The sequence below is a fragment of the Panthera uncia genome, assembly GCF_023721935.1.
Source record: "Panthera uncia isolate 11264 chromosome D3 unlocalized genomic scaffold, Puncia_PCG_1.0 HiC_scaffold_8, whole genome shotgun sequence".
Lineage (NCBI taxonomy): Eukaryota > Metazoa > Chordata > Mammalia > Carnivora > Felidae > Panthera > Panthera uncia.
Window position 1 is genome coordinate 55,688,222 of NW_026057586.1, and position 23,636 is coordinate 55,711,857.

General features: G+C 36.1%; 1 protein-coding gene across 4 annotated transcripts in view; it reads right to left on the bottom strand.

Annotated features, from left to right (window-relative positions):
- Positions 1-23,636, bottom strand: part of L3MBTL4 (L3MBTL histone methyl-lysine binding protein 4) — a 448,796-nt gene that overhangs the window by 264,544 nt on the left and 160,616 nt on the right. For all 4 annotated transcript variants that reach the window (XM_049620399.1, XM_049620400.1, XM_049620401.1 and 1 more), the window contains exons 6-10: positions 13,620-13,724; positions 12,188-12,323; positions 10,327-10,418; positions 8,971-9,125; positions 7,824-7,900 (exon numbers count right to left, since the gene is read on the bottom strand). In XM_049620399.1, coding sequence (XP_049476356.1) covers positions 7,824-7,900; positions 8,971-9,125; positions 10,327-10,418; positions 12,188-12,323; positions 13,620-13,724 — 565 coding nt within the window. The remainder of the gene's footprint in view (positions 1-7,823; positions 7,901-8,970; positions 9,126-10,326; positions 10,419-12,187; positions 12,324-13,619; positions 13,725-23,636) is intronic.

A 23,636-nucleotide genomic window follows, 5' to 3' on the forward strand; every position in this document is an offset into this window, starting at 1 on the left:
GTTTATATACACAATGTAATACTATGTGGCAATGAGAAAGAATGAAATATGGCCTTCTGTAGCAATGTGGATGGAACTGGAGAGTGTTATGCTAAGTGAAATGAGTCATACAGAGAAAGACAGATAGCATATGTGGATCCTGAGAAACTTAACAGAAGACCATGGGGGAGGGGAAGGAAAAAAAAAAGGTTAGAGAGGGAGGGAGCCAAAATATAAGAGACTCTTAAAAACTAAGAACAAACTGAAGGTTGATAGGGGGTGGGAGGGTGCTCCCTGATGGGTATTGAGGAGGGCACCTGTTGGGATGAGCACTGGGTGTTGTATGGAAACCAATTTGACAATAAATTTCATATTAAAAAAAAACTGCAAGGGGACACAGAGAGCCAAAATTATCTTGAAAAATAAAAACAAAGTTGAAGTATTCACACTTCCGAATTTCAAAACTGATTACAAAGCAATAGTGATCAAAATAGTGTGGTACATCCTAGCTAATGCAATAATACAAGAAAAAGAAACAAAATGTATACTGATTGGGAAGAAAAATATAAAACTTTGTTCACAGATGACATGATGTCTGTGCAGAATACCCAAAGACACTGGCAAAAAAACCTCTTGGAACCAACAAGTGATATAGCAAGGTTTCAGGATACAAGTTTAATATATAAACGTTTTTCTGAATATCAGCTTTTCTGTATATCAGCAATGATCAAGTGAAATTTGAAATAAAAATCATACCATTTACATTAGCACCCAAAATAATGAAATATGTATAAAATCTAACAAAATATGTACAAGGTCTAATGAGGAAATCTATAAAAATCTGTGAAATAAAACAAAAAACTAAATAAATGGAGAGATATTCCATGTTCATGAATAAGAAGACTCAATATTATCAAGATGACAGTTCTACTTAACATGATCTATAGATTCAATGCAAGCCCAAAGAAAATCTCAGCAAGTTATTTTGTGAATATTGTCAGGTATTTCAAAGTTTATATGGAGAGGCAAAAGATCCAGAACATACATACAATATTTAAGAAGAACAATTTGAAGGACTGACATTATACAGCTAGTATGCTTATATGTAACTGAGCTTGTTAGTAATCAAGACAGCATAGTGTTAGCAAAAGAACAGACAAATAGCTCAATGGAACAGAATGGAGAGCCCAGAAATAGACCCACAAAAGTATAGTCAACTGATCTTTGACAAGGAACAAAGGCAATAGAATGGAGCAAAGATGGTCTTTTGAACAAATGGTGCTGGAAAAACTGGATGCCCACGTACCAAAAAAAAAAAAAAAAAAAAAAAAAAAAGAGGAGAGAGAATCTAGACGCAGACCTTGCATCCTTCACAAAAATCAACTCAAAATGGATCACAGATGTAAATATGAAATTCAAAATAATTAAACTCCTAAAAGATAACATAGGAGAAAACCTAAATGACCTTGGGTTGGTGATGATTTTTTAACATAACACCAAAGACACAATCCATGAAATAAATAATTAATAAGCTGGACTTCATTAAAATTAAAATTTTCTGCTCTGCTAAAGACACTGTCAAGGGAATGAAAAGACAATTTACAGAGTGGGGGAAAATATTTCAAAAGATACATATGATAAAAGACTTGTTCAAAATACACAAAGAATTCTTAAAACTTGACAATAAGAAAACAAACAACCCAACTAAAAAATGGGATAAAGAGCTGAACAGACACCTCACCAAAGGAGACTTACAGATGGCAAATACACACATGAAAATATGTGCCACACCATATGTCAACAGAGAAATGCAAATTAAAACAACACGACACTCACTATACACCTATTCAAATGGCTAAAATCCAAAACACTGACAACACCAAATGCTGGTGAGAATGTAGAGCAACAGGAATTCTCAGTGTTGCTGGTGGAAATGTAAAGTTTTACAGTCACTTTGGAAAATAGTTTAGCAGGCTGTTACAAAACTAAGCATCCTTTACCATACCATTCAACAGTATCATTCTTTGAAGTTATCCAAGGAGTTGAAAACACGTCCACACAAAAATCTGCATATGGATGTTTATAGCAACTCCATTCATAATTGCCCAAACATCAAAACAACCAAGATGTGTTTCAGTCGATAAATGAATATATAATCTGAGATACAACCAGACAGTGGAGTATTATTCAACACTAAAAAGAAGTGAGCTATCAAGCCATGAGAAGATGTGGAGGAACCTCAAATGCATATTCCTAAGTGAAAGAAGCCAGTCTGAAAAGCCTACCTACTGTATGTTTCCAACTATATAACATTCTGGAAAAGGCGAAACTATAAAGACAGCAAAAAAAAGAAAAAAAAGTTACTGGCTGCCAAGAGTTCGGGGAGTGAGAAAGAAGACTAGGCAGAACACAGAGGATTTTTAGGGCAGTGAAAATATTCTGTGCGATACCAAAATGATGGTCTACATGTCTTTAGGCACTTGTACAAATCCACGGAATGCACAATACCAAGAGTAAACCATGAGTAAACTATCTACTTTTGGGTGATAATGATGTCAATGTAGGTTCATCAATTCCAACAAATGTATCACTGTGGTAGGGAATGTTGATACTGGCAGCTGGTTGTGCATACGTGAAGGAGGAGGTATAAAGGATATCTCTGTACCTTCCTCCCAATTTTTCTGTGAACTTAAAATTTTTCTAAAAACTAAAGTAAAAAAATAGGATGATACTGGCATAAGGATAGGTGTATATACAGACCAATGGAATAGAATCGAGAATCCAGAAATGAACCTAAATATCTGTGGCCAACTTCTTTTCAACAATGGTACCAATACCATGTGATGGAGAAAGAATAGGCTTTTTTAATAAATGGCACTGGTTAAACTGGACCATATCCAAAAGAATGAAGCTGAACCCCTACCTTACTTCATATACAAAAATTAAATCAACATGGATCAACAAGTCAAATATAAAAGCTAAAAGTATAAAATCCATAGAAAAAGACATAGTGGTAAATCCTCACAACCTCAAATTTGGCAGTGGATTCTTGTATTTAATACCAAAGCATGATGAATGAATGAAAAAATAGATAAATTGGACTTCATCAAAACTAAAAACTATTTTATGGCAAAATACATTATCAAGAATGTGAAAATACAATCTATAGAATGTGGTAAGACATCTGTAAATCATTTATGCAATATAGGTTAGTAAGTGGAAACAATTTTTAAATAATATATAACTAATAAAAATATAACCCAATGTTTTAAAAAAAACAGCAAAAGATTTAAATAAATATTTCTCAAAAGATATGCAAATGGCCCATAACCACATGAGCAGATGATCAACATCACTGATCATTAGAGAAGTACACATCAAAACCACAATAAGATACCACTTCACACCCAGTAGGATGGGTTTAATTAAGAAAACAGAAAAGAACAAGTTTCTTTGAGAAGTAAGGATGTTGAGAAGTAAGAATTACCACATGTTGCTAGTGAGAATATTAAAATGGCACAGGTACTTCAAAAAACAGTTGTCGGTTCCTCAAAATGTTAAACATAGAATTATCATATGACCCAGCAATTCTACAATGGGTATACACCAAGGAGAAGTGAAGACACATGTCCACACAGAAAACTGTACATGAATGCTTATAGTAGTACTAGTTAAAATAGCCAAAGGTACAAACCAAATGTCCAACAGATGAATGGACAGACAAATCATGGCGTGTGTACATACAATAGAATAGTATTCAATCGTAAAAAGGAATGAAATAGTGATACACGCTACAACTTGGATGAACACTGAAAACATTACACTAAGTAAAAGAAGCCAAATACAAACACGTATTATAGGATTCTTTTTTATATAATATGTATAATATATCAAGAATGGGCAAATTCACAGAAAGCAGAGTAGAGGTTACAAGGGGATGAGAGCAGGGAGTGGGGAGTATCTACTTAATAAGTACAGAACGTTTTTATTAAGTGATGGAAGTTTTGAAACTAGAGAGCTAGTGGTTGCATAACACTCTGAATATACTACCACTAAATTGTACACTTTATTCTTTTCAGTTTATTCATTTATTTTGAGAGAGAGCACAAGCTTGAGCAGGAGAAGGGCAGAGAGAGGGGGAGAGAAAGAATCTCAAGCAGGCTCCAGGTTGTCAGCATGGAGCCTGATGTGGGGCTTGAACCTACGAACCGTGAGATCATAACCTGAGCTGAAACCAAGAGTCAGATGCTTAACCAATGAGCCACCCAGACGCCCCTAAATTATACACTTTAAAATGGTTAATTGTGTGTCATGTAAATTTCACTTCAAATAAGAAAAAACAGAATACCTTGGAACAAATTTAATGAAGTATAAGACTTACAGACTGAAACCTACAAAATATCATTGAAAGAAAACTAGAAGTGGAAAGGTGCCCCAAGTTTATGGGTTGAAAATTTTAATATTTTCGAGATGGCTAATTCCTAAATTGATACAGATCAATCCCTATCAAAATTTGCATTGACTTTTTTTGGACAGAAATTGGCAAGCTAATTCTAAAATTCATAGGGATATGTTTGCAAGTGACTCAGAACAGCCAAAACAATCTTGAGAAAGAAGAAAATAGATTAAAGGACTCACAATTCCTATTTTCAATACTTACTACAAAGTTACAGTAATCAAGATAGTCTGGTACTGGCCTAAGGGTAGACATATAAAGGAATGCAATAGAATTGAGAATCCAGAAATAAACTCATGTATCTATAGTCAACTGTTTTTTCAATAATTCTGCCAAGGCCAATCAATAGGAAAGCAGAGTCTTTAGTGACAAGTCTTTGTGACCAAAGATTAGGCAGTGCTTTCTTAGCAAAAGCACAACAAAGGAAAAAAAAAAAAAAAAAACAGGTAAATTGGACTTCATCAAAATTAAAAACTTCTGTGCTTTAAAAGAAGCCATCAAGAAAGTGAAAACAACTGCAGCCTCTAATATCCAAAGAACACTTACAACTCAATAATAAAATGACAAATGACCCAATTTAAAAGTGGGCAAAAGATTTGGATGGATATTTTTTGAGAGAAGATACACAAATGGCCAATAACCACAGTAAAAGATGTTCAATATCATTAGTCATTATAGAAATGCAAATCCAAAGGACGAGATCTACCTTCTACCCACTAGGATGGCTGTAATCAGGAAGACAGTAACATACTGGTGAGGATGTGGAGGAAGTAGAATTCTCATTCGTTGTCAGTGGGAATGTACACTGTGTGGCCCCCTTTGGAAAACAGTTTGTCAATTCCTCAAACAGAGTTACCTTATGACCCAGCAATGCCATTCCTAGAATTATACCCAAAAGAAATTAAAACATATCACTCAAAAACTACCTAGAGGTAGGTTAACATGAAAGCTTATAGCAGCTTTATTCATAAGAGTCATTAAGTGAAAACAAACCAAATGGCCAGCTAATGAATGCATAAACAAAATGTGGTATATCTACACACTAAAATATTATTTGTAAACAAAAGGAATGATGTACTGAGACATGCTACAACATGAACTCAGAAAACATTACACTAAATCAAAGAAGCTACGACACAAGCCACATACTCTATGATTCCACGTGTGGCCAAGTGTCTAGAACAGTCAAATCCACAGAGATAGGGAGTGGTGGTTGCCTAGGCCTGCGAGGGAGAAGAAAATGAGGATGACATTCTTTGGGAGGTGATAAAAATCTCTGGTAATGGATAATGGTGATGGTTGTACCACCTTGTGAGTCTACTAAAAACCACTGAATTATACACTAAAAGGCAAAATTTATAATACGTGGATTATATCTCAGTAGGAAAAAGAAGTAGGTAAAGAATTTGCTACAGAGAAACAAAGGGTTGTATGAATTGGGGCTTAGAGGAGGGTAGTATTTTACTATATAAAAACACTCTGTAATGTGTAAAAGAAACACCAACAAGTATATAAGGTTTAGAGGTAGGTTAACTGAAAGATTCTAATTCAGACATTGTATAACAGGACAAAATCTCCTCAGAATTTTAAACCTAAGTCATAGGGAAGAAAATCTGACCCTAAAGCATAGACTATCACTAAATTCGTCTATGGGGACAACGCTTACTCAAATTTCAGAATGGTAATGGTATTTGTATATGCAATCAATTCCATGGGGAAAATGACAAACCTAGGTTGGTACTTTATTCACTTTATGAACTAAATAGTTTCTTGCTCCCATCAAGCAGAACCTTCAAGCCTTGGCTTTATCTGGGGTATGGGAGCTTTGCCTCCTCAATTCTCAGTTCACGCTAATGATGGAAAGATTCTGGACAGGACAGGGGTGCCTGGGTGGCTCAGTCCGTTAAACATCTGACTTTGGCTCAGGCCATGATCTCACGGTCAGTGGGTTCAAGCCTCACGTCAGGCTCTGTGCTGACAGCTCAGAGGCTGGAGCCTGCTTCGGATTCTGTGTCTCCCTCTCTCTCTGCCCCTTTCCCGCTCGTTCTCTCCCTCTCCCTCCCCTTCTCCCTCTCCCTCCCTCTCTCTCTCAAAAACAAATAAACATCAGAAAATGTAAAGCAAAGAAAGATTCTGGACATACAATTCTTAAAGTACTACACAGACTACTTCTCGACTGACACAGCACCAAGAGACGAGGTGATGAACCTAACCACAGACTCTATCCATGAAGTCTAGTGAGAACAAGCTACAGGCAGCAGAGAAGTGATTCCACTAAAGGAAATGGGAAACAGAGTGTGCTCTACCTCCAGACACACCAACTCAAACATGTTCTGAGATCTCGCAAACACTTCACCTCATCTTGAAGAACATTACTCTAAAGTTAACTTTAGCCAGTTTTACAGAAAAATAGGACAAACAACTCTAAATCTGTCTGCGTATCAAAATCAGAATTTGGGAAGATGTTACACATTTTATAAAACTTTTCTAGCTAACTGGATAGTTTAAATAGGTTGTGTTTTTTAAAAATTTGGCTTGGTTTTGTTTGTTGATTAGTTTTTAGTTTTTGAATTTTTTTCAAGCCGTTTTGACGACAAATCCTTATTATTTTTCTGTATTAAGAAAAAAATATTAAAACACAGTAAAATTCTAGAATCATTCAAATAAAAACACTAAATATCTGCTCCATTCTAGAATGGCATGTTACATACTCTACTTTTCTTCCTGCACATTTTTAATTGAAAGAAACTGTTTTCTCCTAGAATACGTATTGTGAAAATGCTAAGCTTATGCAGCCACTGTATCTAACTAATTTTCAAATTATAAAACATAAATTTGATAGAGAAAGTCTCTAAATACTTAGTATTTCTGTAGTGAGAAAAAATACAAATAACTAGAAAAAATCCCTACTTTGGTGTTTAGCTGAACCATTAAGTTGGTGTGGTGAAGAGTTCTGGCAAGTCTGGAGACTCACGGCTAATTCTCACTCCTTAGATTTCGCCATTTGTCATTTAACCCCAAAGTCAAGTGTATTTAATAATCTTATGGCTCAATTAGTGAATTAACATAAGTTATAAGATAAAGTATGTAGGTGGAAATAGCTAGTTCAAAATACGGATCTGCAGCAATGGTACTCATTTCATTGGGTAAAACTTTTTAGCAACCTTTTTTTAAATGGCCACCTAATACATCTTTATAAACAGAGTCCATTTTCATTATGGGAAAGACGAGCAGATTTCAGACATGTGGGTTACTTAGTCAATAGAATCTTGCACAGTATTTTTATCACACACTTCGTGTTGAAATGTGGTTTGCATACACAAAAATAAAAACAGGCATTGCCACTCACACAGAGATGCTTCAAAGAAAACCAAGCCAGTCCACTCACCTTGGGGTGCTATCAGAGTTCTTCCATTCTCCTGACACCAACCAACTGGCTGGACATAAGGGCTATTTACATCACACCTGCAAAACAGGATTCTATTTCAGAGCCTATATGACTCCGTGCCAGAGAAAGAATCCAAGAGTAATGACCATTCATTACTCCATGGAAGATAGAACTACATAACTAAAATATTTTGTAGCTAAATAGAATCAGAAGTAATTTTTAGCACTGTATTTTATAAGCTAAGTGACCAAACCTCTCTTGAAATTTAAAAGTATTTTCAAAAAGTGTTTGACTAGAACCCGAACTGCCAGTGATATCCCCAAGGAGTGCACATTTTAAGAAGCTTCCTCCACCACTTCTTGCTAGCAGCAAGGAAAAATATTAATAGGCCGGCCCAAAGTTTAATAAGACAGACCAATCAGACTCCATATGCCTACCATTTTCTCCCTCTCCGTTTCAAGGAACCCAGACCATTCTACCTAAGACACATAGAACAATTAATCAAGTTCTACTTCTTATCTTAGTTCAAAGAAGAAAACCAGGTCCCCTTCATGCACATGAAGAACCACAGCCTCAGGCAGAGACGTGTTGGTTATTCAGGATATACTGTGAAGAAACGCTACAAAAATTATTTTTGCCATTCCCTCTTCTATATTTCAGGTTTTTACCCAGAAAACCCTTTTAACTCATGCAATGTTAGTTTAATGGTATCGTAGCATACATTTTCTCTGCTCCCCACAGGCTTTCAAATAATTCACTCCTCCGTTCTCCCTGTGAATCTTCCCTTTAAAAAATATGACAGGCTGAGTTCAACATTTTTCAGGAAAAAAAAAATACTGCAAGTTCTTAACTTCCTCTTCATAGAAATACTTCCCTCACAAACTAGACACACTATAGTGAAGGGCCCTGAACTGGTCATATTATTTCAGATGAAGCCTCATTAGGTAACCTCTCATAGAATGGAGAAGTTTCTCGGGTTCTTTAATTCGGCAATTCACGTGGAAGAGAAGGTAGTGAGAAGTTGGTCACTAAATTCCTGATGTTCATTACTCTAAGAACAGAAAGAATGGTGACAGGACTGGAATGAAATTAAATTCTTAACACCAAACACGAACACACGAAAATAAAACGCACGTTGGTGTCTCACCAGTAATCGTAACTATCATCCCAATTGTCAAAATGCACTAGTAAGCGATCTTCAACAATATCTGCTATGGTTGCCACACACACCAAGGAAGGGTTCTTCCTGTCGACGGCCTCCAGCTTCATTCCAACCTGAAATTCTTTAGGCATTGGCCCATTCTAACACAGCACCAGACGGAAGAGGCACAAAGAGAAACAGGACACCAAAGAGGACTGAGCCACTGTCAAAACTTCTATGTTTAGCATCAGAACAGTCTAAGGGGTATCAACACTTACCCTCCGGAATGAAACCAGCAAATGCTAGTAATAATATTGCAGTAAACTGTTAACAAAGTTAACCTTCATAACAAAAACCCAGGTAACCAGCTTTTACATTTGCATGCAGGAAACTTTTATTTCCCTCCTCATTATCATCTTCCCTTTTCAGTTCTTAGAAGAAATGGTATTAATTTTAAAATATGATGTTTACTGAATGCAGGAGTGTCAAGTAATTTTCTCTGCTCCTTGTAGGCTTTTGAATAGTTTCCAAACATCAGAATTTGGAGTAGTAAAGACAGGCTCTTTAGCACCAAAATTATCATTTACTTTGATGAGATGTGAAAATAGTGGCTTTCTCAATATTTAAGAAATACATGCATTATTCCACAAATAAACTTAAAAATAATCCAAACGCGTTTTTTGTAGCATCTGTACATATTTTTTCATATTAAAAACCAGTAAGGGCTATGATTTACCATAACATTACAATAATAAAACTCCACTTCTTGTAGGGTGTAATTAGCCAGTCCTGGGACTTAGAGAGTATACATACAATATATTGGGACAAGGAGAGTTGTTTCTGTCTCTTCACTATCTATTCTGCACCCTTACTCTCATTCTCTCCTGAAGAGCTGGTAGGTTGCTGGGGACACAGGGCATAAGGAGTATGCTCTACCCGAATCTTCATATGCCCCTTGAATCTGTATGAAATGTCACCCTCTTTCTTGTTACACATAAATCCAACTAAGCTGGGTTTATTCAAAGTCCACCTGTGATAACTACCAGTCTCAAAACACTAAAGGTAAGTTGAAACAAGTAACTCATTGGAAGCAAAAAGAAAAAACACTTCTAAAAGGCATTTTAAATTTTAGCAGGATTTAAATATAAAAATCTTCAACTCTCTGCCTCTGACTAAAGTATTTAATTGTAAATTTAAAGGAGGAAAAAAGATATGACCATAGGAAATTGACAAATTAAGTGAGAAAAGTCATAGGAAGCTAAGGATTCTGAAAAGATTAAAATACAACAGAATGTATAGTGGATTTTAAGACATTTAAGCTCAAGTGGAAATCTGATTTATACTGAGGAAGAAAATACTTACAGAACTCCGGTTTCTGAATAATTTCTTGGGAGCATTTTGCAATTTGCAGGCCTTCAAGTAATCCATCCAAACAAATTTATCTTTTCTATAACCTAAAAAAAATATGGATTGCTCAAAATACCCACAGGATGTAACCATGTGCATATTAAATACATTAGCCTTCTCTAGTCTTCTGTCATAAATTCAATGTCCTTTAGCAGACCACAAAAGACTTAAATTAAAATCCCTAAATTGTTTCAATGTGTTTTAACGTATGAAATTCAAAACTGTTGTGACTTCCCATCAGGCGTGCCACTCCCTACAAATTTTTTAAACTCATTAAGATATGGAACTGGTACCCTGGTAGCCTGATGGGAGTCTCATCTCTTAGTAAGGCTTTCCAACATGGAAAAAGGGAAGAGACAAAGTTCCTGAGTTGATCATCACCCTGAAGAAGTCATCTCACTGAGAATGTCAGAGATCCTACTGATGCAACAATCCAGGGAGCCAGCCCTTGGGGAAATTACAGAAACCCCTCCACAATCCAAAGACCATCTGGCAGCCCCAGATTTCTGCTGTTTATCTTTATGGGGTTTCCATTTTTTACTTTTCCTCCTCTCCATGTGCCTTAAAGTGGCTCACACAGTGCTTGCCCAGATAAGAGGGGCTCAATAAATATTTTCTGATTAAGTGTTACACAGAATAAAAGTCAAACTCCTTGCATAGTCTCCAAGGCCAGGGTTAGATCCCTAACTCCATCTCCTACCTCTTGCCTTTGTTTTCTCTGCTCCAGCCACATTCATCGCCTCAGAAATTTCTCAATGTGGCCAGAGGCTCCAGCCCCAGGGTGTTTACTCTTGCTTTTCTCTCTGACAGGCTTCTTAGCCAAGGAGCCTCACTGGTTTCCCTCATTTCATCCACCTGTGTATGGGAAGTGATGTTCTCACGCCCTTCCTCAGCAAGCTCTCCGTCCCCTAACCCAGTCACTGCTCGACACTATAGCTTATCTTTATTACTGCTCTCCCCTCTGGAATGAAAGCCTCATGAAGACGCAGATGGTTTACTGTCCCCAGTGCCTGCACACAGCAAGGGCTCCATAAATACCTACTGAATGAATGAGCCTGTGACCAGCTTTCATGAAATCCAGCAATCTTAGGGATTCTGCCATTAGTCTTAGGGACGGATCCCCCAAGGATACTCTGAGTTGGTTACGGAGAATGAAATGACTATATACTGACTCCAGAAGAGCCACGGCCATCAAATACTCTAACATCCAAGCAGGAGACTGTATACAGAAATCTGCTGTGCAAGGAAATGGGCCCACAGGCATCTCAACTGATTAAATCCTCATCTCACCAGCACACAGCAAATAAAAAAGGCTTCAGTCACATCTACCAGCACCAGGTCCTCTAGCACATAACAAAAGGCAAAGATGAGATTTTCAATTCCCAAAAAAAGAAAGCAGATTGTGAAACTGTCTTCTCTTTCATAGTTCCCTGTTTTCCAAGATTTGTTTGAAACAGATGACATACAGTGAATCAAATTTCCTCCCTGTATGACATCAGTGACTAAGTGAAATATTTCCTTTCAATCGTGATGAAAAATAAGTTTCTTCATTCCTTATAAGGTTTTAATAAACTTTATGTAACTCAAAAGATTTAATTTCTGCCTTAGGTACCTTATCAGAATATTTGACCTTAGTAATTAATGGTGTTTTTCTTTTAAAGACATTTATTCATTTATAAAAATGGTGTCCTTGTAGTCTTACTGCTTTTTGTGGGTTAAACTTTCATTTTGAAAATCAATTCACACCAGGCTCTCTTGTTAGTGTTTCATAAAATGTTGTTAAAATAAAACAACCTCTCTTTCCAACCTGGCTTACCCTTAGGGATGTGCAATTCATGTTTGGTCTTTTCACACCACCCTACTGGATGAATGTCAGGGGAACCAGCATTGGTCCAAAAATCGTAGCAGCTTAAATAACCATCAAAATGAAGTCTTAGGCGGTAACCACACACCTGTAAAATGGAATGTTTACAATCCTTCATTAAGTGTCACACATTTGAAGGGTACACAAAATTAACAAAATTGTCATATATTCTGTCAGTGCCATCAACATATTTGAACAAATCCTTCCATACAAATGTGTTTGTGTTAAAAAAACAAATTTAGAGGGGCGCCTGAGTGGCTCAGTAGTTTGAGCATCCGACTTCGGCTCAGATCATTATCTCGCAGTTCATGGGTTCGAGCCCTGCGTTGGGCTCTGTGCTGACACCTTGGAGCCTGGAGCCTGCTTCAGATTCTTTCTCCCTCTCTCTCTGCCCCTCCCCCACTCTGTCTCTAGCTCTCTGTCTCTCTCTCAAAAATAAAATAAACATTAAAAAAAATTTAAAAAAAACAAATTTAAAGAGGACATCTGAATAAAGCAAAATGCTGACAGACACTATCTTTTAAGTATCTAGAATTTTTTCTATAAAAAAATATCCTTTTACTCATTCTAGAAATCTGAGGTCAATTTACATCTCCATCAATCAAAAAGTTTATTTGTTAATTCAATACCTGTTAAATATTGCTTTCAGAAACCCCACCTCCTGCTGTCTAGCTTGGATTCATATCCCAAGACAGTGTAAGCTAAAGTACAGAGCAAAACCAAAATGGACATGGCCTCATTTCAACTCTAACATATAGATCTAGCATACCTAATAAAGGAAATAATAAAACAATGTGGAATGCATCCTTAAGAGATGCTATACAAATTTTAATAGCTATAATCAATCAGTAAATTAAGTGAATAGTGTTTTTTATGTGGTTATTAAAAATACAGAGTTTTCATCATTTTAATAATATAAAACATTTAGTAAATATTACATCTTATAAGCCATTTACTTTCATCAATGGCTCTTCATTCTATATAATTTTCATAAAATGCTTGCATTTATATAAATATATAATTCATGTGCATAGGCATTTTTCATATACATTTCTCATTAGTTCAGCTAAAACTTAAATAATTATGTCTCTTTTAACAGACAAAAGTAACACTGTGGGATTCACTGATTTTCATCAACCTCAGATGAAAACTTTACCAATGGAAACAAGGGTAACTGCTGGTGATAAAGGACTTATTAAAAGATTAATCTTCAGAGAAGGAAAAAAAAATTCATTAAGAAATGTATTTCACCCATCACTGACTAAAATTAATCCATAATGTACTGGAACTTGTTTATAACAGAAGGCACTCAAATTCATTATTCTCTAGAAAATTCTCTTCTGTCACTGTCTACTCAGCCCAAGACAGTAACACCATCTCTTACCTCAGCTACAGACAGTACACAGAATACAGATGGATGTCGGGGGTCAATGCCTTCTAATCTCATTCCAACCTGAAAACCATTTTCGTGCTCCGGAAAGGATTGGTCCTATGAAATTTCATGATATAACATTAGCTACTGAAATATCTTCACAATTTGATATTAAAACACTTGGTGTGGCTATGCATACAATCAAGGACTTACTGTACTAGTTTGAAATCCCAGTGATATATATAGTTAAAGATAGATTCTACAGATAGAAGGCTGCTTTTCTATATTTGGCCCACAAAGAGTGTTTGATCATTTGATCATTATGAAACAGTTCGTATGACAAACTACATGGCCTATGAACTCCCCATTTATCCCTTTTGCCCGTTTTTCCTTAGTGATTTTAAGGAATTCTTGCCACACTCTGGAAACAATCCTTTGTTGATTATAATGATTACCTATTCCCAGTCTATGACTTGGCTCTTTGTTTTCTTTATGGTAACTTTGTTGTAGAGAATTTTTTTTTAATTTTAATGTAGTAAAATATACCAATTATTCCCTGTACAGTGTGCACATCTAATCTATGAAATCCCTCACAACCCTGAAGTTACATGGACATTCTTCTGGTGTTCTTTTAAAACTTCTGTTCTTAATATTCAAATCTACAACACAACTGGAATTAATTTTGTTCTATGGTGTGAGGTAGGATCTATTTTTTCATATGGAAAACAGAGTATTCGGCAAAATTTTTGGTATAGTCTCCAGTTTTCATTATTCAGCAAAGTTATCACCATTATATCATGTTTCTACATATCTGTAGGTCTATTTCTGGCCTTCCTATTCTGTTCATTGGTGTATTTGCCTATATCACATTGTCTCACTTGCTTATAATGACTGTCCAGAGAGCAATCTTTATCATATTGGGTTTTCTAATTCAGGAGCTTGCTCCCTCTCCATTTGATCTAATCACTTTTGTTTGTCCAAGATGTTTTTACAATTTTCAAACAGACTTCACATGTTATTAAAATTTTCAAACAGGCTTCAAAAATGCTTTCTTACATTTATTTCTGTATACCTTTCAATGTTTATTGTTATTGTGAATGGAATCTATTTTGTAATAGACTTTAATGTATTCCCATTCATATTATTTTCTTTAATACTAGCCTTGTTTCCCACAGCCTTGCTAAATTATTATTACTTTTGAGCAGTTTTGAGCAGATTCAGCATTACTAGTCAATTTATTCTTAATTGCAGATAAATTATAAGTATGCTAATAGAAAGTAATGATTGAAATCTAGTAGTTCTATTAGATCAAGAGCTGATTTTTAATCACTAATTTTATTACTGTTTATTACTAGTTACATATTAGTGTTTATTTTTAGGGTGAAATTTATTCTTTTGGAAAAAAATATTTTCATGTGGATATAATGTCAAACTTACAAGTTGCAAGAACAAAATAATACAGAGAACATGCATAGCCTTTGCCTAGACCCAGTTATTCTTAACAATAGTAGAGGACCTCATTTGTTTTATCATTTCTCTTTGTTCCCTCTCTCATACATCTGTGTACACAGATATAGATATACACAGATACATACACATGTACTTATGATTTTTTCTAAATCATTCGAGAGCCCTTTACCCTTAAGTACTAAATGATTTTCCCAAAGAGCAGGCAGTGTACATTCCCCAAGAACAGGAACATTCTCTTACATAACAACAGTTCAGTTATCAACTTCTGTAAATTTAACATTTATATACTGTTAACTAATCTTCCATTCATATTCCGATGTTTCCAACTTATCCAACAATGCACTTTGTAACATTGTCCCCCTACAGAACAGGATTCAGTCTAGGGTCAGATATTAAATTTAGTTGATATGCCTTTTTACTCTCCCTTAATCTGGAACATTTTTCATACTATTTATCTTTTATAACATTGACATTTTTAAAGAACATAGTCTTTACCCTCCAACATTCTGTTAAATAGAAAGTTTCTCATTCTGGATGTGTTGGATGTTTCCTCATGATTACATTCGGGTTATGCATTTTCTGCCAGTATACTATATGGGTGATGATGTGTCCTCAGGAGATCACATCTGGAGCCACATGATGATATCCATGACTCCTCTTTCTGGTGATGTTAATTTTGATCACAAAATTAGTGTTGTCAAAATTCCTTCATTATACAGTCACATAGAAAACACACATTCACATACATAATAAACATTTACACATATATGTACATATATGCATACTTATGTATATTTTATAAACGTCAAGTTCAGACAGATAAGTCTAATTCCAATCCATCCCTAATGGGCTTATTCTGCCTTTTTCCATCCACTTTTGTCTTTTTCCTCCAACAAGGTCCACACATGTATTCATATACTGAATTCTATAGCGTATCTGTTATAGTTTCAGGACTATATCACCTACACTCCTATAATAAACATATCTACAGAAAAATTTCAAGATTTGCTTGCAATTCTCCCTCCCTGCTCTGCCATCCAAGAATGGGGTATATAGTTAAAAACTGTGTTCATATACTACTTGGATTCATGTTTTTCTCTGCCTTTAGTGCAGTTATGGTATTCACTTGAAATATGGTCGAGTTCGTTGATTTAAATGTGCTTTCGGTTCTTAATAATTTATTTTTATCTCTTAATATGTAGAATGTTAACATGCTTCCAAAAGTTAAAGCTATACAAAAAAAGTTCTCAAAGAAGTGCCTCTCCCTCCCACATCCTATCCGCCACACTCTACCTCTTATAGGTAACCAACCTCGCTGTTTTTTGGCCTGTCCTTCCTGGATTTCATTTTGTAAAAATAAACACTTATGTTTATGTTTTGTCTTATTTTTCCCTTCCTTCTGACACAAAAGGTAGCATACTATACATACTATTTTGCACGTGTCTTTTTTCACTTCCTAATGTCCCCTGGAGATCACCCCATGTCAGGTCACAGTGACGTCCACATTCTTTTTCACAGCTGTGTGAAATATTTCACATACACTGTGTGTATGTATCATAGTTTACTCCACCATCCTCTACAGCTGGGTGAATGCCTTTTTTATATGAACATGAAATTGTTTTCATAGCTTTATAAATTGGCTTGTAAAATGTCGTTAAGAACATTCACAGATCATTTTAGAAGCTTCCAAGGAGAAACTTAAAGGATGACAAAACCCAAAATGAAATGGCAAGAATGAATGATTTCTCAAGAATATTTTATTTCTGCAAAAATAAATGTCATGTGTGTGTTTAATTCCCCCAGCCTTCTTCTCACATCTACTCTGTTTTCCCGCAGATTGTATGTAACAGGTTTTGTGTGACTGCCTCCTGTTCGCTGCTTTGAAATTTTCTTGGTTAACTTCAAAAGCACTGCACACGCATACATGTGTGTACACACAACACTGATAAGAAAGCGAAGGGGAAGGCGAGACACGGGGAGTATACTAATAACGCTGAAAGGAAATTTAAGAAGCTGTTAAAAACTGGGAGAACATTTTTCATGTTTTAACAAAACTTCAAATACAAAACTGGAGACGGGGAGGAACCAGTATTCTATGGAATGGACTATACTTTCTTTTCACATGTGAATGACAAATTCAAGATACTGACAATAATTCACAGCCAGGAGTTAGGATGATCAACATTACTCTTGTTAGCTTTTTCAGAGGTTTTTTTGAGTGAAATTTGGGAGCTTTAGATAACATTGTAAGGGACGCTGCATGGCTAAAATGACTACAGCATTCTTTGGAGGGTTTCAAATAAAAAACCAAACATTCATTTTAACAATCTGAAAGGCAGCATTTAGTGAGAAATAGCATTGTCTTTCATCAATCTCTTTTGTTTAATGGTTTATTCATAGCACATTTAATTTTTTTCTTCTCTAAATATCATATATTTTATGAACATAACTGATAGCCATGTTGTAAAATTATATTTTATGATGACAAAAGGGAGCTGGAATCACACATAGAGCAAACAATAGTCTGTTAAACTCAGTCATAAAAAATCGTAAGGTCTGTGGACCTGAAAAAAACTTTTAGAGATAAATAAACTCAAACCCAGAGAGGTTAAGAGACATTCTCAAGGTCACACAACCTGCTTAGCAGCAGATTGTAACTAAGGACCCAAATCTTCTGCTAACTCTTTGCTCCACAGCTGCGGACAGATGTGGAAATGGAACAAGAGACACAAAACCTGGTGGAGGCCTCAAGGGCATTTCCAAGGGTGCACCGTGCACTCTGGGGTACAGAAGTTAAGTTGTTTTGTTTTGTCATTGTATTTTTCCAGACAATTGCAAAATAATGAATTTTGTCACTGATGATAGACAAGAAGAATTACTCACAGTTCTATACCACATAGCAAGAGCAGGTACAAATTATACACTTTTTATTTAAAAGTAAGATGAGTCAGAGCATTAGGAAAAACAAAAACAAAACACCATGCCCAGAGCAAAGCAGACAGGCTAATAGCAAAACCCCATTATGAAGTTTGATGCATAAGGCACTCTTCATCACATGTGTGTGCCAGTAGATCTCTGTTCCCAAGTCATAAATGTATGGCATAAGCAGCTCTTGGACACTTGGTGGGTATGCGTGAGAAATTCTGGACATTTTCCTCTGTTTATCACTGAGACGCTCATTACAAGAGAGATTATGCTCATAATGATTATTTTTGACCCACTCTACAGACTGCAGCAGGTTGGTGGCCATCAGCACCAGCAGACCATTAGCTGGATATATGTTACAGAACAGTGTCGATTATCTAAGTGGAAGATTCTACCTAAATGCCCACAGGCATTCTATTTTATTCACAGGCAAGAGTTGGAAATCAGTGGTATTTCCCTGATCTCAGTTCAGTGCCAAAAGAATTGGGAGAAATTAGGCATGTAAGGGAGTCATAGCCACTGAAGCACACACTTTTAGCATGCCATGCAAAGGCCTGGTCCAGAACCACAGGCTGCTGGTTTCCAATCCTTCACATGATGGTTGTCAAAAGGAAAGATGTTTGTATGGATTTTATATGCAGATGATGTATCAAGATTTCTTATGACAACAAATACCACTGCCTATGAATCTAGTGGTCTTCTTCTTCGATGGTTTATCTCAGCAACATCTTCAAAATCTCAAACTATCTCAATGTGTATCTCCTAGGCTGAAATGTCACGATTTTAAATGCGACAGGTAAGATAGCAAGAAGTCTTATGTAGGCAAACTGTGATACAAACAACTTGACCACAGAGAATTTAACTCTTGGTCATCACTTGATGATTTTTTTTTACTCAATGGGGAAACAATCAGTCATGTAATTGGTAGCATAAAAAAATCATTCAAATACCGCAGAAGGGAACATGAAGAAACATTCTCCTAAGACAAATACAATGAAAGAGAAGTTACAAGAAGTAGAGAGAATCAACCTGCCAGGTTTTGAGGGTGATATTCTTGTTAACTTAACATTTGATAAAACAAAAGGAGTCCAAATTTACAGTTGATCGAAATATCCAGGACAATACAGGTCTATCTGAAGGACCACCAAACACTTGCTATCATAGCCAACAACTTATAATAGGTACAATTATCTCACTAAACAAACTGAGGAATAAGGAACAAGGAGGGATGTGTATAGAGCTTGAACTGTCCTTTATCAGGCCATGTACAGATGGCTTTCATACAACAAGTACTTACGTAGCACTTAACTCTGGGCCAGATCCTGTTCTAAGCACTTTATAAATACCAATTCATTAAATCATCATAAAAACCATATGAAATAGGCATTACGTACATTTTACTGATAATGAAACTGGGGCACAAGAGGTTATGTAATGTGCCTCCTGAGACCACAATGTGTGTCTGGCTTTAGTGTATGAGTGAGTAATCAGTATACTAGATCAACATCATCACACTCACTAAAGACTTCAACAATTCTTAAACTTTTATTTTTTAATTAAAATGTAGAATGAGTTTTTAAAATCTCTAAAATGTGTGGTCTGAATATGTACTATACGACCATTAAATGATCCCCAAATGCCATATGAGAACTTAATACGGACTAAAGGTGGCTCTTTAAGTCAGGGGAGTAAACGGAACTATCATTAGGACACGTGAGTATCCATCTGGGAAGACTAACTCAATTATAAGCCTACCACAGCAATGTATGCAAAACTAACTTTAGAGAGAGAGGGAGAGAAAACAGACACAATATAATGGAATACAATGCCGCTATTAAAAAAAGACCTGAATTTGCTGAGGTGTCATGATAGCCATGACATACTGATACATATAAAGCAAGCATCAGATGAGTAGAACACAACTATTTATATAAGCATTATTCACATATCTGCATAACTACATAATACAGACCTGGAAGTATATACATGAAATCATTTTGAGTGGCTCACCTAGAAAGGGGAGCCAGCAGAGAGAAAGCCTTTTTACACTCTTCTGTCTTATTAGAATTTTTAAATGGCATTATAATTAGTTTTAAAAAATCAGTGTGCGCCCCCCCCCCCAAAACTAAGTGATGACGATGCCAGGCAAGTAGATAGGACATAGGTCCCAAGAAGCCTTGTGTGTCTCGTTAAGGAACTTTCAGTTTATTCTTAGTCAATGAATTGCCAGAAAAAGCTTTTAAGCAGAGGGGAGGAAAAAAAAATTCTTGCATTCTGTAAAGATCTTATTAGTGGCAGTATGGAGAATTAACTTAAAAAATAGCAAGACTAGAAATAGGAAAGATGCTTACGGAGGCTTTTAATATCTACCGATAATTGAGAATTTGCCATGTGCCATGTATAGTACCTAATTCCGCTCATTTAAGCCTTAAAACTCACTGTACTGGAACTATACAATCCCCATGTCACCTATGAGGCTCAGAGACGTTCACAGCTAGTCAGTAAAAACCTGGACTGCAAATTCAAACCCGGGTCCATGTGCTGAACTGCAATCCAGAACACTGCAGGAGGCTGGACAAGTGACAATGAGGACCACAACCAATGCAGAGCCGGAGCTGGGAACAGGCGGGAGGGGCAGGTTCACCACCCACGCAGGAGACAAGACAGGCAGTACCTGATGACCGGCTGGATGCAGAGGACAAAGATGGCAGGGAATTTTAAACTGACACCCAGGTTTCAGGCTTGGAAGAAATACCCAAATTTTCCATAATGTGATAATTTTTACTTTTATAATGTTATCAATATCTCCTGATACCTTCAAGGACTTTATAGACAACTCGTGGACAATGACATTTCTGCACCTACTTTTCAATTCCAACTTTCTGGTGCATTACTAAAGCTTCAAAGCTTCCCTCCCCCCAAACCCCCGGTACAGTATCTTGCAATGAATCTTTCATCTTTCAAGTCTATTCACTGCAAATACTGGCAGACTATGAGAGGTTATGAAACTCCTTTCTTGCTTTCTCCTCAGGGAGCTTTATGATTTTCACCTGAGCTAACACTAGAACCTATCAGGAATATTAGAATCCCTCCTGGCTTCCTCTGGTTTTAATCACAGAGAAAATGGAGATCTTGAATATATGTAAATCCATAGATAGACACAGATATACATCCATATATACATACACACACTCACACAGAGCATCCAATCATGTACATATGCACATTTGTTTTTCTATTCTTGCCTAAACTACATCTTAATGTAGCTGTTTTTAATAGTGGGGGCAGGGGCGGGGTCCATGACTTTAATGGTGGAGTAAGAGTGGCATCTATGATGTCTTCAGGGACTCTAGAAGCCTCCTTAAAATTTCGTGTGCAAATGGATCTAAGCACTTCTCTAAGGAGATTATCAATAGCTTTCATTAGATGTTCAAAAGGGTCTCAGACCTAAAAAAAGATTAAGAGTCACATGGCTGTCCTTTAAGGGAATCTGTCATTAATCAATCCACTGACTAAACAACATATTTAGGAGTCTTCGCTAAACAGACAAAGCAGTTCACCGCAGCTGTTCATCACGGATATACAGGCCAGGCAACAAGGCATGCTTCAAATCCTGCTTTTTCAACTGATGCCTATTTTTGCCATCTATTTGTTAGGCTAATGGGGAAAAATCATCACCTACATAATTAAACATAACTCGCTGCAAGGCTTCAGTTAAGATGGCAGTGAAGGATGGCTGATTGTGTATTTTTAAACTCTCATTTTAGAGACTACTTCCTTGTTATTTTGAACATTTTTCATAGATTAATTCTGTATCCCAAACTGCTGCCAAGATTATAACAAGAAGCATTCTACAAAAAGAGAACACAGAACTCATGATACAACAAAAGTATTCTTTAATAAATTAGTGGATATAATTCCTACTGCTTTTTTGTGAATCTATTTTACTATAATCTCAGATGCAAAAATTCTCATTTCTCCAGAACTACTGACCTTATTGGTAGTAAGAAATTTGGCTGGTGTGTGTGTGTGTGTGTGTAAATCCAGTTACCCTAACCTACCCACTGACTGAATTATAGTCTCAGAAACAAAAAGAAAACACTTAGCAGAGTGGGTGACATACTGTTGGATTTAGGAAGCTTTATACCAACAAAAATCTTTACGAACAAAGAGAAAGAACCCACACAGTATAAAATAAAATACTGCATAGAAACAACTTTTAAAAATAACTTCTGAAGTTGTCTGATAATTCACTGGCCATCACTGAGTAGATGCCACAAATATCTGAGTGTAGTGTCTACAACAATAAACCACATATTTTTTCCCCAAATGACTAAACCCTTCTAGGAAAAAAGACAAAGATATTTCTAGTATAAATTTGCTTTCACTGAAAGAGAAGAGCTGTGAAAACTATCTACTCTTGATTCTGAATACCACTATTTTCTTCTTTTAATTTCTCTTCCTCTGAACATCTCTGAACACGACATTCAGCTTCCAGCTGGAACTGCAGATAAGCAGACTGTACAGGAGCTCCAAGCCTCCCCCATCCCAAGAAGGAACAGGCAATCCTGATCAGACTGTCCAGCCTCACTACTTCAGATGTGCTAAACCATTTCCCAGGCCTCTGGTATTTTGAATCCCACCATTACAGAGAAGTGGATTCTAAGAATAGGAAAAATACCTGAGCTACGAGTTCAGGATGGATCTTCAGTTTTGCCCCAGAACTTACAGCTTTAGAGAACATGAGAAATGAACATGAATGAGAATTCTCTCCGTTCTTCAGAGTACCAGCCATTAATCAGCTTAAATGACTTCACTTTGCAAGGAGTCTAGTTTTAAAATATACTTCTTTCTCTGCCCTCAATATGCCTTGTGATTTAAACCCCAACCAAAGGTGTGAATATAATACACACAGTGTTTTTTTCAAAACATGTTTTTGCCTAGAACTCTTTCTTTTAATTAATTTTTTAAAATTTAAATCCAAGTTAGTTGACATATAGTGTGATAATGATTTCAGGAATAGAATTTAGTGATTCATCACTTATATATAACACCCAATGCTCATCACAAGTGCCCTCCTTAATGCCCATCACCCATTTAGCCCATCCCCCTACCCAACACCATGCCAGCAACCCTGTTTGTTTTCTGTATTTAAGAGTCTCTTATGGTTTGCCTCCCTCTCTGTTTTTATCTTATTTTTCCTTCCCTTTCCCTAAGTTCATCTGTTTTGTTTCTTAAGTTCCACATGAGTGAAATCATATGATATTCTTCTTTCTGTAACTGACTAATTTCACTTAACATAATACACTCTAGTTCCATCCATGTTGTTGCAAATGGCAAGGTTTCATTCTTTTTGATTGCCAGGTAATATTCCATTGTGTGTGTGTGTGTGTGTGTGTGTGTGTGTGTATTCCATACATATATGGATGTATGTATACATATATCCATATATGTATGTATTCCATTGTGTGTGTGTGTGTGTGTGTGTGTATATATATATATATATATATATATATATATATATATCTCACATCTTCTTTATTCCTAGGAGAACTCTTAAGTATCAATGATGTTATCTTAAAATGGGGCAGCAAAATACATACAGAAGAGAAAAACAAACAGTAAAACAAACAA